Here is a 15,928-nt window from a genome sequence, read left to right as displayed (position 1 = left end):
CCCGATACCCGTAACCCAACAACCCCCCCCCCCCTTAACCTTACTTTTTAGGACACTACGGGCAATTTACCATGGCCAATCCACCTAACCCGCACATCTTTGGACTGTGGGAGGAAACCGGAGCACCCGGAGGAAACCCATGCACACACGGGGAGGACATGCAGACTCCGCACAGACAGTGACCCAGCCGGGAACTGAACCTGGGACCCTGGAGCTGTGAAGCATTGATGCTAACCACCATGCTACCGTGCTGCCCACTAATTTAGCGTGCTGTGCTGTATTTAGCGTTCTGTGCTGTATTTTTCTATGTTCTATGTTCTGTAATTGCACCTGTAGGCGGACTAACAGCATAAATGTTGTTACCTAATACACAAATCAAACACAGAATTAATTTCATAATTTGGTTAGAACTTGAAAGACCATGCCAAGAATTTCATTGGAGCTGCTCCCATTCTGTTATCATAACTGCTTCGAAAATGCAGCCAATCCCATTTCCTCACGTAAACAGGTTCGCTGCTGCTCCCCTCGGCCCATAATTAATCCAAAAATGGCTTAGGTTTTCAAAATAAGTCTGCTTTTTTAATAAGTTTTGCTTCTTTCAACCTACGTTGCCATTTTAAAATTTTGTAGCTTGATTATTTTCCTACAGTCGAGTATTGCAGGTCTCATGTGTAGCACGGGGGTGGCATGGTAGCACAGTGGTTAGCACAGTTGTTTCACAGCTCCAGGGTCCCAGGTTCGATTCCTGGCTTGGGTCACTGTCTGTGTGGAGTCTGCACGTTCTCCCCGTGTCTGCGTGGGTTTCCTCCGGGTGCTCCGGTTTCCTCCCACAAGTCCCGAAAGACGTGCTGTTGGGTGAATTGGACATTCTGAATTCTCCCTCCGTGTACCCGAACAGGTGCCGGAATGTGGCGACTAGGGGCTTTTCACAGTAACTTCATTGCAGTGTTAATGTAAGCCCTCTTGTGACAGTAATAAAGATTATTATAAATACATAGAATGGTCACTGGGGTAAGGTATTAAGAAGCCAGTCCACACCTGCAGAGCCATTTTCCAGCATGAATTTGCACTTTCATTAAAAGCAAGTAAAGTAGAAATAAATTCCTATACCACTCTTCAATAGAATACTTGACAATAAACTTTCAATCTTAATATTTACACCATTGGCATGGAGGTACTCATCTGAACGAGTGGGCAATTCCCACTCTATGAGGTCTTGTCACTGTGAGAGCTATGTGGCAGCTACAAGGCTATAGATTCAGAAAGTTGAAAACTTACCTGAGTTTGCCGAAATTTCTGGAATAATTGATTTTCCTGCACCAAAAGATAGTTCATAATATTCACCAGTTCCAATGGTTGCTGATCAAATGTTTTCTGTAAAACAGTAAAATATTTATTGAAGTATTATTTTTGCAACATTTCTAGCAGGCTGGCACAGTTTGTCATAGAAAATACAGTAATGAAAGAAAAAAAGCACCAACATTCCTGGTCTATCAGAATGAGGCAGCTTCAGTCGTATACTCGATGCACTGCACACTGCTAGCACAGTACCTTTGATACAAAAATAAAACTCTTTGTTTTCCAGATATCAGCTGATTTTCCCTGGCAGATTGTTGCTGTTTTTATTTTCTTTATTCTTTTATGGGGTGTGGGTGTCACGGGCAAGGCCAGCATTTATTGCCCATCCCTAATTGCCTTCTAACTGAGTGGCATCTAAAAGTCAACAATTGCTGTGGGTCACATGTAGGCCAAACCAGGCAAGGACTGCAAATTTCCTTCCCTAAAGAGCAACAGTGAACGGCAATCTGTAATGGTTTCCTCGTCATCGTTAAGACGTTTAATTCCAGATTTTTATTGAATACATGTTTCGCCGTCTGCCATGGTGGGATTCTAACCCGGGACCCCAGAGCATGTCTGGATTACTAATCCAGCGACAATACAACTACATCACGCCCAGTGAAGCAGTCGAGGCTCCTTCATTAAATGTTTTTAAGGTAAAGATAGATAGTTTTTTGAAGAATAAAGGGATTAAGGGTTATGGTGTTGGGGCCGGAAAGTGGAGCTGAGTCCACAAAAGATCAGCCATGATCTCATTGAATGGCGGAGCAGGCTCGAGGGGCCAGATGGCCGACTCCTGCTCCTGGTTCTTATGGTGACTCAAGACTACAGTATTGAGGCCAAACAGTGTTGGAGGGTAGAAATAACTAGAATAAATACAGAAAATGTTGGAAATACCCAAGCCTGGAAGTAGCTGTGGACAAAGAAACAGCAGGCAGAATTTCCCAGCCACGGTCCATTAGCTTTGGGGGCGCTGGGAAAGCCGCCAGTGGGTGGGACTGGAAGATCTTGCCAATGTTTCAGGTCGTGACCTCCCGTCAGAACCAGAGATAACTGGACCCAGGTGAGGCGAGGAAAGAGGGTGGGAGAAGGAGGCAGAAGAGGGAGGAGAAGAGAAACAAAATCAAAAATCATTAGCCAGTTGTGGTGGCGAGGAAGAGTAAACATTTTGTCAAGTTAGTGCTAATCTGAATTTGAAGGGAGTTTGGACAGTTGGCTTGGAATGGATGAATAAAACATAAATCAGGTCATCCTTAATAATATGTATGCTGATTGGAAACAGCCAGCCATCGCTTCTCAGGGAAACTGGAAGCTAACAATTCAAAATTACCTGAGCAGTATTGCATTTGGAACTAATGTTTGCAGAACAGCAATTTATTATTGCAGATGCCCATCACAGAACCATCTTCAGGTACAACAGATACTGCAAGTAAATGTTGACACTTTTAATCAGAGCCTGACATAGGAGCTTTCAATGTATTTTCAAATGGAATCTGTGGCTCACTCTTATTTTTCTATAGAGGATGACTATGTTACTGGCCAAAGACTAGCTATATATGTATTTGAATATTCAAATGTACCAGCACATAACCAATGGTGGTTAGACATAATCAGTTAGTCATGGTTAGTATCTATGCCAAGAGTTCAGAGCCAATCAATCTTTGCCTACAATTTTGTAACACCACCCGAAGATTCAAGTTCACGATGCTCCACTACCTGAGCAGTCAATCTGAGCGCCAAGTGTCAGGCAGCACTGCAGAACATTGCAAGCAGATTGACTGCCCACCCTCTTGGATGAGAATGGTGTAATGGAAATCCAAGAATATAACGGGCTGGGTTTTCCGCTTCGCGACACTGGAAGCGAGAATTGCACGAAATGGAGAAAATCAGGTTTGCGCTCGGTGCTGATTCAGACGCCATGCTCTGGTCCCTCACTGGCAGCGTTATCGAAGTTTGCGCACTGTCATTCCCATGGATTTTAATATCATTAGCAAGTTAGACATTTCATGCTCCACCCCACTCTTAGGTGGAAGTCACGTAGGGCGTGAATTGGTGCAAGTATTTTATTTACCAAACGGGGGCTGGGCGTCATGGCTGCTGAGGTGGAGCGAGAAGGAAAGAAAACTCTTTAAAAACTCTTCCATACTGTCGGGCTTGCTAGGAGATGGCTACCTGTGCCGGGGGCAGTAGCGCGGAGCGACTTGGTGCTGAGGAAATGGACTCGGGGAAACCCCTATGGATTGGGGTCGCCTGGCCCAGACCGCCATTGCTAAAGTGTGTGAGTGATAGGATTTACAGGGCAGAAGGAGGCCATTTGGCACACCGAGCCGCACTAGCCCTTCCAAACAGCACCCTACTGAAGCCCATGTATCTACCATATCCCCGTGACCCCCACTTAACATTTTTTTTGGGACACTATGGGTAATTTATCATGGCCAATCCACCTAACCCGCACATCTTTGGACTGTGGGAGGAAACCGGAGCACCCGGAGGAAACCCATGCAGACACGGAGAGAAAGTGCAGACTCCACACAGACAGTGACCCAGCCGGGAATCGAACCTGGGACCCTGGCGCTGTGAAGCAACTGTGCTAACCACTGTGCTACCGCAATGCCTGAGGATTAAATACATCCCTTTGGTGCTATTTACAGGCCCCTAGCTGTTCACCCTGCTGACTGCTCACTCTGTCCAATAAATGTTCAGAGAGCCTTTGGTCACCTGCGAACTCACCTCACGCCGCCCCTCTGGAAACCCTCAGACCCCAGCCGCATCATCAATGGGATGGGCAAGGCCAAGCTCAGTGGCCCAGCAAGTGCTGCCACTCCTCAGTTCACTCATCAGAAGCTCAGCCCCACTGCAGGGGAAGAGCAGAGTTCATCCCAAACAAAGGACACATGCACCTTTGGCACCCTCCCTGGCACACTGCCCCTCTCAGGGCAGAGGCCCTCACCAGTGATACTATCAGCCAGCCCACCCTTCAGGACCACCAGCTGTCTCCAAGCCCTGTCTGCCAACCAATCCCCTGCTCCCCCCATCAGGTTGTCACAAGCTAAGCATGGAGGTGATTGGTGGCACATGGTGACATTCTCCACCACACAACCAGGTGCCGTACTGCTGGCAGGAAAACACATGGCCTACTCAATGAGGAACCCTACAGTAGACCACACGGAGGGAAACGGGACAGGGGTCACAGAGCTTTATCGCTGACCGGTTGCAGCAGCCACTGGTACCCCAGTTGACAGTGACGGGTGGTGAGGATAGAGGCTCCCCACATCACTGGCATGGTGCCACTCACTGATGGGGACAGGTGTAGTGCGGCCAACAACATATTGAGGGGGCCGGGTGAGGTGTTGAGGGTTGCACAACACTACAACTCTGTAACCTGGTAGTTTTGGATGGGAATGAGAATACTCATCTTGCTAACATTTCTTCTCTTTTCCCCCTCTGCAGAGAACGAATTTCAGGGTATAGCCAGCTATGCTTGCTATCTACCTGGCCACAGCTGCTGTTTCGGATGCATGGAGGCTGGAGGTGATGGGCCAGCTCAGGAGGACCCTGCACAAGAGGAGCCTGTCCCAGAAGAGCAGGGGCCAGCTTGTGAGGCTCAAGTGCCAACAGGCTGAGGAGGAGTTGCGAAGGAGACGCTGCATCAGGGCAAGTATATACCGTCGGCCCTGTCCCTCGAGGAGCTGCCAGACCGCCTGTGCTGCAAAAGGCTTTGGTTAACCAGTGATGCCGTGTGCCACCTGTGCCATGTCATGGCACACCTAGCACCACGGGGGATTGGAGAAGGACACCCACACCCAGTGACCATCAAGGTGATGGTCGGCCTGAACTTGTATGCCTCTGGATCTTTCCAAGACTTGAGCGGGCACCTGTGTGGGATTTCGCAAACATCCCCACACAGGTACATCCCCAATGTGACAGATAACCTATGCGCCCGGGCATCGAACTATATAATCTTCCATCTGGACCAGGTCCACCAGGATGCCCAGGTGGTAGCATTCACCGCCATTGCTGGCCTGTCCCAGGTCCAGGTGGTGACTGACAGCACGCATGTCTCCTGTGAGCACTGGTTCATCACGAGGTACCCTTCATCAATAGGAAGGGGGCATGTCCTTCTGTGACAGGGGGGGGGGGGGCAGCAGCGACCCCAGATGGCTTGGACTTGTCTGTTGGTGATCCTGCATACAAAAGACATGGTGAGATCTTGGGATGGAGTGGTCTGTGGTCTGTGACTCACTTGCTATCAGGACATCAGCTCAGCATTGGGCCCTCACTTGGTTGTCATATGCCGATCGCCATTTCAGACACTGCCTTTGCGTTGGCCTCGCCCACTAGCCCCATTGCCCTCTGCTCTGTAGGGGTCTGCACGTGCAGGTCAGGGATGCCCCCTCTGGTCTTCTGGCACTCTCACCAGTTATAGCCTACCTTGTCCTGGAGGACACAGAAAGGACATGGAGAGACACATGGAGGCGGGTTCTATAGGAAGGGGTGGGGTGCAAGGCGCCTGACCAAATAGGACAATACAGGTGGTGTTGGGGTTTGATGGAGGGTGAGATGTAAGGGAGATGCAGAAAGGTGGGGTGTGGTTTGCCTCTAGGGAAGTGGGCGGGTGATGTGAGGAGTGAGGGATGGGAGCGATGCCACAGGCACAGAGGTGATGACTCACTCAAGCTTCCTGGAGGACGTGATTTTCTTGTTTCGGCAGTGGGTTCCTGTCTTCCTGGTAAGGCTGGCAGCACTAACCACCTCTGCCACCTCCTCCCAGGCACTGTTGGCAACAGCCGGCTTTAATCTCTGCCCCACCCTGGGGAAGAGGGTGTCCCTCCTCTCCTCCACAGCGCCCAGCATTCTCTCCAGCTCACTGTCCATGAAGCATGGCGCAGGTCTCCTTGGAGCCATCTTCTTGGCTGGAATGAGAGTGTGTGCTGAGTGGAGTGCTTATAATGAGCTCTAGCTGGTCAGGCTCTCCAGTGCCAATTCCAACCCCAGAGAATCAGACACCAGTGGGAATGGGAATTTCTCTCTATTCACGTGTGTTGCCCATTTGCATGTCCTGACCCGCTTACCGAATAGCGCCCCCAATGGGAACAATGGGATGCAATTCAATCCCAGTGGCAACACTTAGTCTCCCAAATGGAAAATTCCAGCCAACCTCTTTCCAATTGCTCAGTGAATAAGTGGCAAGCAGACAGATATGTTATTGTCATTGACCCATTATTATAAAATTATGTTGAAACATTAGACACCCTCTTTACTGGTTTACTGAACCATACCTTCAGGAAAACGGCATATTCACTGAGCTTGCATTGCACTGGATAGGACATACAACTTGACACTTGCTGTAATTCAGATACCATTGTGTCCAAGAGATTTCGAGCAAGGTTTTCATTGGTAGGGTTTATGTGAATGGAGCTCCTTAAAAAGGAAATGAGACACAAATTGAAACATTTATTTGGAAAATACCACCACATTACGGCAGCACAATACCATTGCTGTTAAATTTTATATGCTAATGCCTTGTGTTAAAAGACACACAAACACCACACTCTCAGTTGCACAAGTTGACCAGCAAAAACAAACAGGATGGAGAAAAACAGAGTGAAAAGTTTGATACATTCAATTACCATTGCTGAATCCCCCACAACCTGGCGGGGTTACCATTGATCAGAAACTGACTAGCCATATTAATACTGTGGCTACCAGGGCAGATCAAAAGCTAGAAATCCTACAGCAAGTAACCCACCTCCTAACTACGCCCCCCCCCCCTCCCCCTCCAAAGCCTGTCCACCATCTACATCAGGAGTGTGATGGAATACTCTATACTTACCTGGATGAGTGCAGCTCCAACAACACAAAAAAGCTCGCACCATCCAGGACAAAGTAGCCAGCTCAATTTCTACCCCTTCCACATTCTCCCCCTCCACCACCGATGAACAGTGGCAGCAGTGTGCAAGATGCACTGCAGGAACTCACCAAGGTTCCTTAGTGCGGCATGGTGTAAGGGCAGAACCGTGGCACATAGGGTTAGCACTGCTGCCTCACAGCTCCAGGGTCCTAGATTCAATTCCCGACTTGGGTCACTGTCTGTGTGGAGTCTGCACGTCCTCCCCGTGTGTGCGTGGGTTTCCTCCGGGTGCTCCGGTTTCCTCCCACAGTCCAAAGATGTGCGAGTTAGGTAAATTGGCCATGCTAAATTTGCCCCTTAATGCGGTTAGGCTGTGGGGTGATGGGGATAGGGCAGGGTGGACGGCGAGTATAAATGGGTAGCTCATTCAAAAGGGTCAGTGCAGACTCGATGAGCTGAATGGCCTCCTTCTGCACTGTTGGGACTCTATGATTCTAGGCAGCACCTTCCAACCCCACAACCTCTACCATCTAGAAGGACAAGAGCAGCAGATACCTGGGAACCCCACCGTCTGGAGGTTCCCCTCCAAGACACTCACCACCCTGACTGGGAAATATATCGGCCGTTCCTTCACTGTCGCTGGGTCAACATTCTGGAATTCTCTCCCTAACAGCACAGTAAGTGTACCTACACCACAAGGACTCCAGCGGTTCAAGAAGGCAGCTCACCACCACCTTCTCAAGGGAAACTAGAGATGGGCAATAAATTCTTGCCCAGCCAGTGACGCCCAAAAACCAATCAATGAATTTTAAACAAGTGAAACACAGGCAGTGTGCACTCACCCTGGAGAGAATCTCAGCTCATGTGAAAAAACAAATTTAATGACATTTCTTTTCCACATTGGTGAACAGCGGGTCCAGCTTAATCGTGGCAGCAGACACTATAATGACCATGGAGTGTTGCCCAGTTGCGAGTATGTTTACTGTTGACAGTCCTCTGTTAGCAAGGATAGTCTTTATCATTACAGGCACAGCCGTATTTAACTGTCATTTCAATCCTGACCACAGACATTTCCTGTTGCTGATCTCTTTCGGAGTTTCAAAAAGATACACCATCCAACACTTCGAATGGGTGTGTTGGTGTTAACTCCCACTATAACAGATGAGAATAGATAGTGGATTGATGGTCGGCACAGACACGATGGACCAAAATGCCTCTTCTGGTGCTGTAAAAATCTGAGGGACTATATTATTGCATCTATTTGAACCATGTAAAATTATTTGAAAAATAGGCCTATAGTTTGCTTGGTTTGACAAATATGTACCCAAAGACCCCACAAAATCAAACCCCACCAACACCACGGCACAGTAGATAAGATAATAAGACATAGGAGTAGAATTAGGCCATTCGGCCCATCAAGTCTGCTCCGCCACTCACTCATGGCTGATGTGTTTCTCATCCCCATTCTCCTGCCTTCTCCCCATAACCCCTGATCCCCTTATTTTTTAAAAAATATTTTTATTCTCCTTTTTCACATTTTCTCCCAAATTTACACCCAACAATAAACAATAATCAGTAACAAATATGTCAATCCCCATAACAATAACAACGATCCCATCTTCCCACCAACCCCCAAACATGAGCCCGCATGTTCACACAAACAAATGACAAAAAGGAATTCGGGATTACCCATAGTCACCCTTAATACACACCGCCCCCCTCCCCCCCCACCCCCAACTAATGTTCGATGTTATCCAGTTCTTGAAAGTGCATAATGAATAATGCCCATGACTTGTTGAACCCCTCCGAGCTTCCCCTCAGTTCAAACTTAACCTTCTCAAGGGTCAAGAATTCCAACAGATCCCCCCGCCACGCCAGGGCACAGGGTGGAGAGGCCGCTCTCCATCCCCAACAGGATCCGCCTTCGGACGATCAACGAGGCGAAGGCTACGATATCTTCCTCCGCCCCGGTTTCCAACCCTGGCTGGTCCGACACCCCGAATATGGCCTCCCGGGTTTCATGTGCACCACTTTAGAAATTACCCTAAACACCTCCTTCCAGTACTCCCCTAGCTTTGGCCAGGACCAAAACATATGGACGTGATTAGCACCCCCCCACCCCCCCACCCCCCCGGCAACATTCACACACATCTTCTACTCATTCAAAGAATCGGCTCATCCTTGCCCTCGTGGGGTGTGCCCTGTACACCTCCTTCAGCTGTATCAGCCCCAACCTCGCACATGAGGTGGAGGCATTCACCCTCCAGAGCACCTCACACCAGATCCCCTCCTCTATAACCTCTCCCAACTCTCCCTCCCACTTCGCTTTGATCCCTTCCAGGGATGCCTTATCCTTTTCCAACATAGCTCCGTAAACCGCCGACACTGCCCCCTTCTCCAGTCCCCTTGCCGTCAGCACCTCCTCCAGCAATGTGGAGGCCGGCTCCACCGGGAAGCTCTGTATCTCCTTTCTGGCAAAATCTCGAACCTGCAGTGGAGCACTTCTCCCTGCTCCATCCCATACTTCGCTTCCAGCTCCCTCAAACCTGCAAATCAACCCCGAAGAAACAAATCTTTTAGAGTCTTAATCCCCTTCTCTTCCCAGTTCCAAAAACTTCCATCCCACCTCCCTGGCTCAAATCTGTGGTTCTCCCGGATCGGCATTTAAGAACATAAGAACATAAGAACTAGGAGCAGGAGTAGGCCATCTGGCCCCTCGAGCCTGCTCCGCCATTCAATTAGATCATGGCTGATCTTTTGTGGACTCAGCTCCACTTTCCGGCCCGAACACCATAACCCTTAATCCCTTTATTCTTCAAAAAACTATCTATCTTTACCTTAAAAACATATAATGAAGGAGCCTCAACTGCTTCACTGGGCAAGGAATTCCATAGATTCACAACCCTTTGGGTGAAGAAGTTCCTCCTAAACTCAGTTCTAAATCTACTTCCCCTTATTTTGAGGCTATGCCCCCTAGTTCTGCTGTCACCCATCAGTGGAAACAACCTGCCCGCATCTATCCTATCTATTCCCTTCATAATTTTAAATGTTTCTATAAGATCCCCCCTCATCCTTCTAAATTCCAACGAGTACAGTCCCAGTCTACTCAACCTCTCCTCATAATCCAACCCCTTCAGCTCTGGGATTAACCTAGTGAATCTCCTCTGCACACCCTCCAGCGCCAGTACGTCCTTTCTCAAGTAAGGAGACCAAAACTGAACACAATACTCCAGGTGTGGCCGCACTAACACCTTATACAATTGCAACATAACCTCCCTAGTCTTAAACTCCATCCCTCTAGCAATGAAGGACAACATTCCATTTGCCTTCTTAATCACCTGTTGCACTTGTAAACCAACCTTCTGTGACTCATGCACTAGCACACCCAAGTCTCTCTGAACAGCGGCATGCTTTAATATTTTATCGATTTCCCTTGACCCTGCCCCCAACCCGAAGTGTTGGCGAAACTGCCTCCAGATTTTCAATGAAGCTATTATTACCGGACTCCCTGAGTATTTCCCCGGAGCTATCGGGAGCGGCGCTGTTGCGAGTGACTTCAGCCCCAACCCCCTGCACGAACTCTCCTCCATTCTGACCCACTGAGAATCAACCCCTCTGACCCAGCTCCGCACCTTCTCCACATTCGCTGCCCAGTAGTAGTACATCAGGTTCGGGAGACCCAAACCCCCTGCCTGCCTTCCCCTCTGTAGCAGCACCTTTCTAACTCTGGCACCTTCCCTCTCCATATGAACAAAGTAATCCTTCCCTTGATCTCTCTGAAAAAAGCCTTTGGCAGGAAAATAAACAGAAATCGCGGCAACATGTTCATTTTAACCGCCTGCACCCAACCCGCCAGTAACAGAGGGAGACCATCCCACCTTGTCAGATCCTGATCCCCTTATTAATCAAGAACCTATCTATCTCTGTCTTAAAGAGACTCAGTGATTTGGCCTCATGCGGCAAAGAGTTCCATAGATTCACCACCCTCTGGCTGAAGAAAGTCCTCTTCAGCTGTTTTAAAGGATCGTCCCTTCAGTCTGAGATTGTGTCCTCTGGTTCTAGTTTTTCCGACAAGTGGAAACATCTTCTCCACGTCCACTCTATCCAGGCCTCTCAGTAAGTTTTGGGGTAAGGGAGATTGAGAGTATAGAGGTCAGGAGCACAGATTTGACTTCGCAGGAGGGTGCCAGTGTTCAGGTAGGTGGTTTGAAGTGTGTCTACTTCAATGCCAGGAGTATACAAAATAAGGTAGGGGAACTGGCAGCATGGGTTGGTACCTGGGACTTCGATGTTGTGGCCATTTCAGAGACATGGATAGAGCAGGGACAGGAATGGTTGTTGCAGGTTCCGGGGTTTAGGTGTTTTAGTAAGCTCAGAGAAGGGGGCAAAAGAGGGGGAGGTGTGGCGCTGCTAGTCAAGGACAGTATTACGGTGGCGGAAAGGATGCTAGATGGGGACTCTTCTTCCAAGGTAGTATGGGCTGAGGTTAGAAACAGGAAAGGAGAGGTCACCCTGTTGGGAGTTTTCTATAGGCCACCTAATAGTTCTAGAGATGTAGAGGAAAGGATGGCGAAGATGATTCAGGAAAAGAGCGAAAGTAACAGGGTAGTTGTTATGGGAGACTTTAACTTTCCAAATATTGACTGGAAAAGATATAGTTCGAGTACATTAGATGGGTCGTTCTTTGTACAATGTGTGCAGGAGGGTTTCCTGACACAATATGTTGACAGGCCAACAAGAGGCGAGGCCACATTGGATTTGGTTTTGGGTAATGAACCAGGCCAGGTGTTAGATCTGGAGGTAGGTGAGCACTTTGGAGACAGTGACCACAATTCGGTGACCTTTACGTTAGTGATGGAAAGGGATAAGTATACCCCGCAGGGCAAGAGTTATAGCTGGGGGAAGGGCAATTATGATGCCATTAGACATGACTTAGGATGTGTAGGTTGGAGAAGTAGGCTGCAAGGGTTGGGCACACTGGATATGTGGAGCTTGTTCAAGGAACAGCTATTGCGTGTTCTTGATAAGTACGTACCAGTCAGGCAGGGAGGAAGGGGTCGAGCGAGGGAACCATGGTTTACCAAAGAAGTGGAATCTCTTGTTAAGAGGAAGAAGGAGGCCTATGTGAAGATGAGGCGTGAAGTTTCAGTTGGGGCGCTTGATAGTTACAAGGAAGCGAGGAAGGATCTAAAGAGAGAGCTAAGACGAGCAAGGAGGGGACATGAGAAGTCTTTGGCAGGTAGGATCAAGGAAAACCCAAAAGCTTTCTATAGGTATGTCAGGAATAAAAGAATGACTAGGGTAAGAGTAGGGCCAGTCAAGGACACTGGTGGGAGGTTGTGTGTGGAGGCTGAGGAGATAAGCGAGATACTAAATGAATACTTTTCGTCAGTATTCACTCAGGAAAAAGATAATGTTGTGGAGGAGAATGCTGAGACCCAGGCTATTAGAATAGATGATATTGAGGTACGTAGGGAAGAAGTGTTGGCAATTCTGGACAAGGTGAAAATAGATAAGTCCCCGGGGCCTGATCGGATTTATCCTAGGATTCTCTGGGAAGCCAGGGAAGAGATTGCTGAGCCTTTGGCTTTGATTTTTATGTCATCATTGGCTACAGGAATAGTGCCAGAGGACTGGAGGATAGCAAATGCGGTCCCTTTGTTCAAGAAGGGGAGTAGAGATAACCCCGGTAACTATAGGCCGGTGAGCCTCACGTCTGTTGTGGGTAAAGTCTTTGAGAGGATTATAAGAGATACGATTTATAATCATCTAGATAGGAATAATATGATTAGGGATAGTCAGCATGGTTTTGTGAAGGGTAGGTCATGCCTCACAAACCTTATCGAGTTCTTTGAGAAGGTGACTGAACAGGTAGACGAGGGTAGAGCAGTTGATGTGGTGTATATGGATTTCAGTAAAGCGTTTGATAAGGTTCCCCACGGTCGGCTATTGCAGAAAATACGGAGGCTGGGGATTGAGGGTGATTTAGAGATGTGGATCAGAAATTGGCTAGTTGAAAGAAGACAGAGGGTGGTGGTTGATGACAAATGTTCAGAATGGAGTTCAGTTACGAGTGGCGTACCACAAGGATCTGTTCTGGGGCCGTTGCTGTTTGTCATTTTTATAAATGACCTAGAGGAGGGCACAGAAGGTTGGGTGAGTAAATTTGCAGACAACACTAAAGTCGGTGGAGTTGTAGACAGTGTGGAAGGATATTGCAGGTTACAGAGGGACATAGATAAGCTGCAGAGCTGGGCTGACAGGTGGCAAATGGAGTTTAATGTAGAGAAGTGTGAGGTGATTCACTTTGGAAAGAATAACAGGAATGCGGAATATTTGTCTAATGGTAAAATTCTTGGTAGTGTGGATGAGCAGAGGGATCTCGGTGTCCACGTACATAGATCCCTGAAAGTTGCCACCCAGGTTGATAGGGTTGTGAAGAAGGCCTATGGTGTGTTGGCCTTTATTGGTAGAGGGATTGAGTTCCGGAGCCATGAGGTCATGTTGCAGTTGTACAAAACTCTAGTACGGCCGCATTTGGAGTATTGCGTACAGTTCTGGTCGCTTCATTATAGGAAGGACGTGGAAGCTTTGGAACGGGTGCAGAGGAGATTTACCAGGATGTTGCCTCGTATGGAGGGAAAATCTTATGAGGAAAGGCTGATGGACTTGAGGTTGTTTTCGTTAGAGAGAAGAAGGTTAAGAGGTGACTTAATAGAGGCATACAAAATGATCAGAGGGTTAGATAGGATGGACAGTGAGAGCCTTCTCCCGCGGATGGAGGTGGCTAGCACGAGGGGACATAGCCTTAAATTGAGGGGTAACAGATATAGGACAGAGGTCAGAGGTAGGTTTTTTACGCAAAGAGTGGTGAGGCCGTGGAATGCCCTACCTGCAACAGTAGTGAACTTACCAACATTGAGGGCATTTAAAAGTTTATTGGATAAGCAGATGGATGATAATGGCATAGTGTAGGTTAGATGGCCTTTAGTTTTTGACTTCCCATGTCGGTGCAACATCGTGGGCCGAAGGGCCTGTACTGCGCTGTATCGTTCTATGTTCTATCCTGTAACTTTCAATGAGATCCCCCATATCCTTCTAAACTCCATTGAGTTAAGACCCAAAGTCCTCAACCGTTCCTCATATGACAAGTTCTTCATTCCAGGGATCATTCTTGTCAACCCCCTCTGGTCCCTTTCCAAGGCCCCAGCACATCCTTCCTTAGATACAGGGCCCAAAACTGCTCACAATACTCCAAATGGGGTCTGGCCAGAGCCTTATACAGCCTCAGAAGTACATCCCTGGTCTTGTATTCTAGCCCTCTTGACATGAATGCTAACATTGCATTTGCCTTCCTAACTGCCGACTGAACCTGCACGTTAACCGTACGATAATCGTGAACAAGGACTCCCAAGTCCCTTTGTGCTTCTGATTTCGGAAGCCTTTTCCCCATCTAAAAAATCTATGCCTCTATTCTTCTTACCAAAGTGCACAACCTCACACTTTTCTCCATTGTATTCCATCTGCTACTTCATTGCCCACTCTCCTAGCCTGTCCAAGTCCTTCTACAGCCTGCCTGCTTCCTCAATACTACCTGTCCCTCTACAGATCTTTGTATCATCTGCAAACTTAGCAATGCCCCGAGTTCCTTCTTCCAGATCATTAATGCATATCCTGAATATCTGATTTGATTTATTATCGTCACGTGAAAAGTATTGTTTCTTGCATGCTTTACAGACAACACACACCGTACTTAGGGAAAGGAGACTGCAGAATATAATGTTACAGTTACAGCAAGGTGTAGAGAAAAGATCAACTTAATACCACATTATAGGGAGGATGTGGAAGCTTTGGAAAGAGTTCAGAGGAGATTTACTAGGATGTTGCCTGGTATGGAGGGAAGGTCTTACGAAGAAAGGCTCAGGGACTTGAGGTTGTTTTCGTTAGAGAGGAGAAGGCTGAGAGGTGACTTAATAGAGACATATAAGATAGTCAGAGGGTTAGATAGGGTGGACAGTGAGAGTCTTTTTCCTCGGATGGTGATGACCAACACGAGGGGACATAGCTTAAAATTGAGGGGTGGTAGATGTAGGACAGATGTCAGAGGCAGTTTCTTTACTCAGAGAGTAGTAGGGGTGTGGAACGCCCTGCCTGCAACAGTAGTAGACTCGCCAAATTTAAGGGCATTTAAGTGGTCACTGGATAGACATCTGGATGAAAATGGAATAGTGTAGGTCAGATAGGCTTCAGATGGTTTCACAGATCGGCGCAACATCGAGGGCCGAAGGGCCCGTACTGCGCTGTTATGTTCTATGTTCTAATACGAAGTAGGCCCATTCAAAAATCTGATGGCTGTAGGGAAGAAGCTGTTCTTGAGTCGGTTGGTACGTGACCTCAGACTTTGGTATTTATTCCTGATGGAAGAAGGTGGAAGAGAGTATGTCCGGGGTGCGTGGGGTCCTTAATTATGCTGGCTGCCTTTCTGAGGCAGCGGGAATTGTAGACAGAGTCAATGGATGGGACGCTGGTTTGCGTGACGGATTGGGCTTCAATCACAACCTTTTGTAATTTCCTGCGGTCTTGGGCAGAGCAGGATCCATACCAAGCTGTGATAGAACCAAAAAAATGCTTTCTATGCTGCGCCTGTAAACGTTGGTGAAAGTCGTAGTAGACATGATAAATGTCCTTAGTCTTCTGAGAAAGTAGAGTCGTTGGTGGGTTTTCTTAACTATAGTGTTA

General features: G+C 47.9%; 1 protein-coding gene across 4 annotated transcripts in view; it reads right to left on the bottom strand.

The window, feature by feature from the left end:
* LOC119958200 (signal transducer and activator of transcription 5B-like) overlaps positions 1 to 15,928 on the bottom strand; it is a 233,156-nt gene that overhangs the window by 91,074 nt on the left and 126,154 nt on the right. For 3 of the 4 annotated variants that reach the window (XM_038786579.1, XM_038786578.1, XM_038786577.1), the window contains exons 3-4: positions 6,618 to 6,759; positions 1,279 to 1,374 (exon numbers count right to left, since the gene is read on the bottom strand). In XM_038786579.1, coding sequence (XP_038642507.1) covers positions 1,279 to 1,374; positions 6,618 to 6,759 — 238 coding nt within the window. The remainder of the gene's footprint in view (positions 1 to 1,278; positions 1,375 to 6,617; positions 6,760 to 15,928) is intronic. The other variant, XM_038786582.1, reaches the window with a different exon arrangement.

This window comes from Scyliorhinus canicula, chromosome 28, assembly GCF_902713615.1.
Source record: "Scyliorhinus canicula chromosome 28, sScyCan1.1, whole genome shotgun sequence".
Classification (NCBI taxonomy): domain Eukaryota; kingdom Metazoa; phylum Chordata; class Chondrichthyes; order Carcharhiniformes; family Scyliorhinidae; genus Scyliorhinus; species Scyliorhinus canicula.
This window is presented reverse-complemented; position numbering and strand designations above follow the sequence as displayed.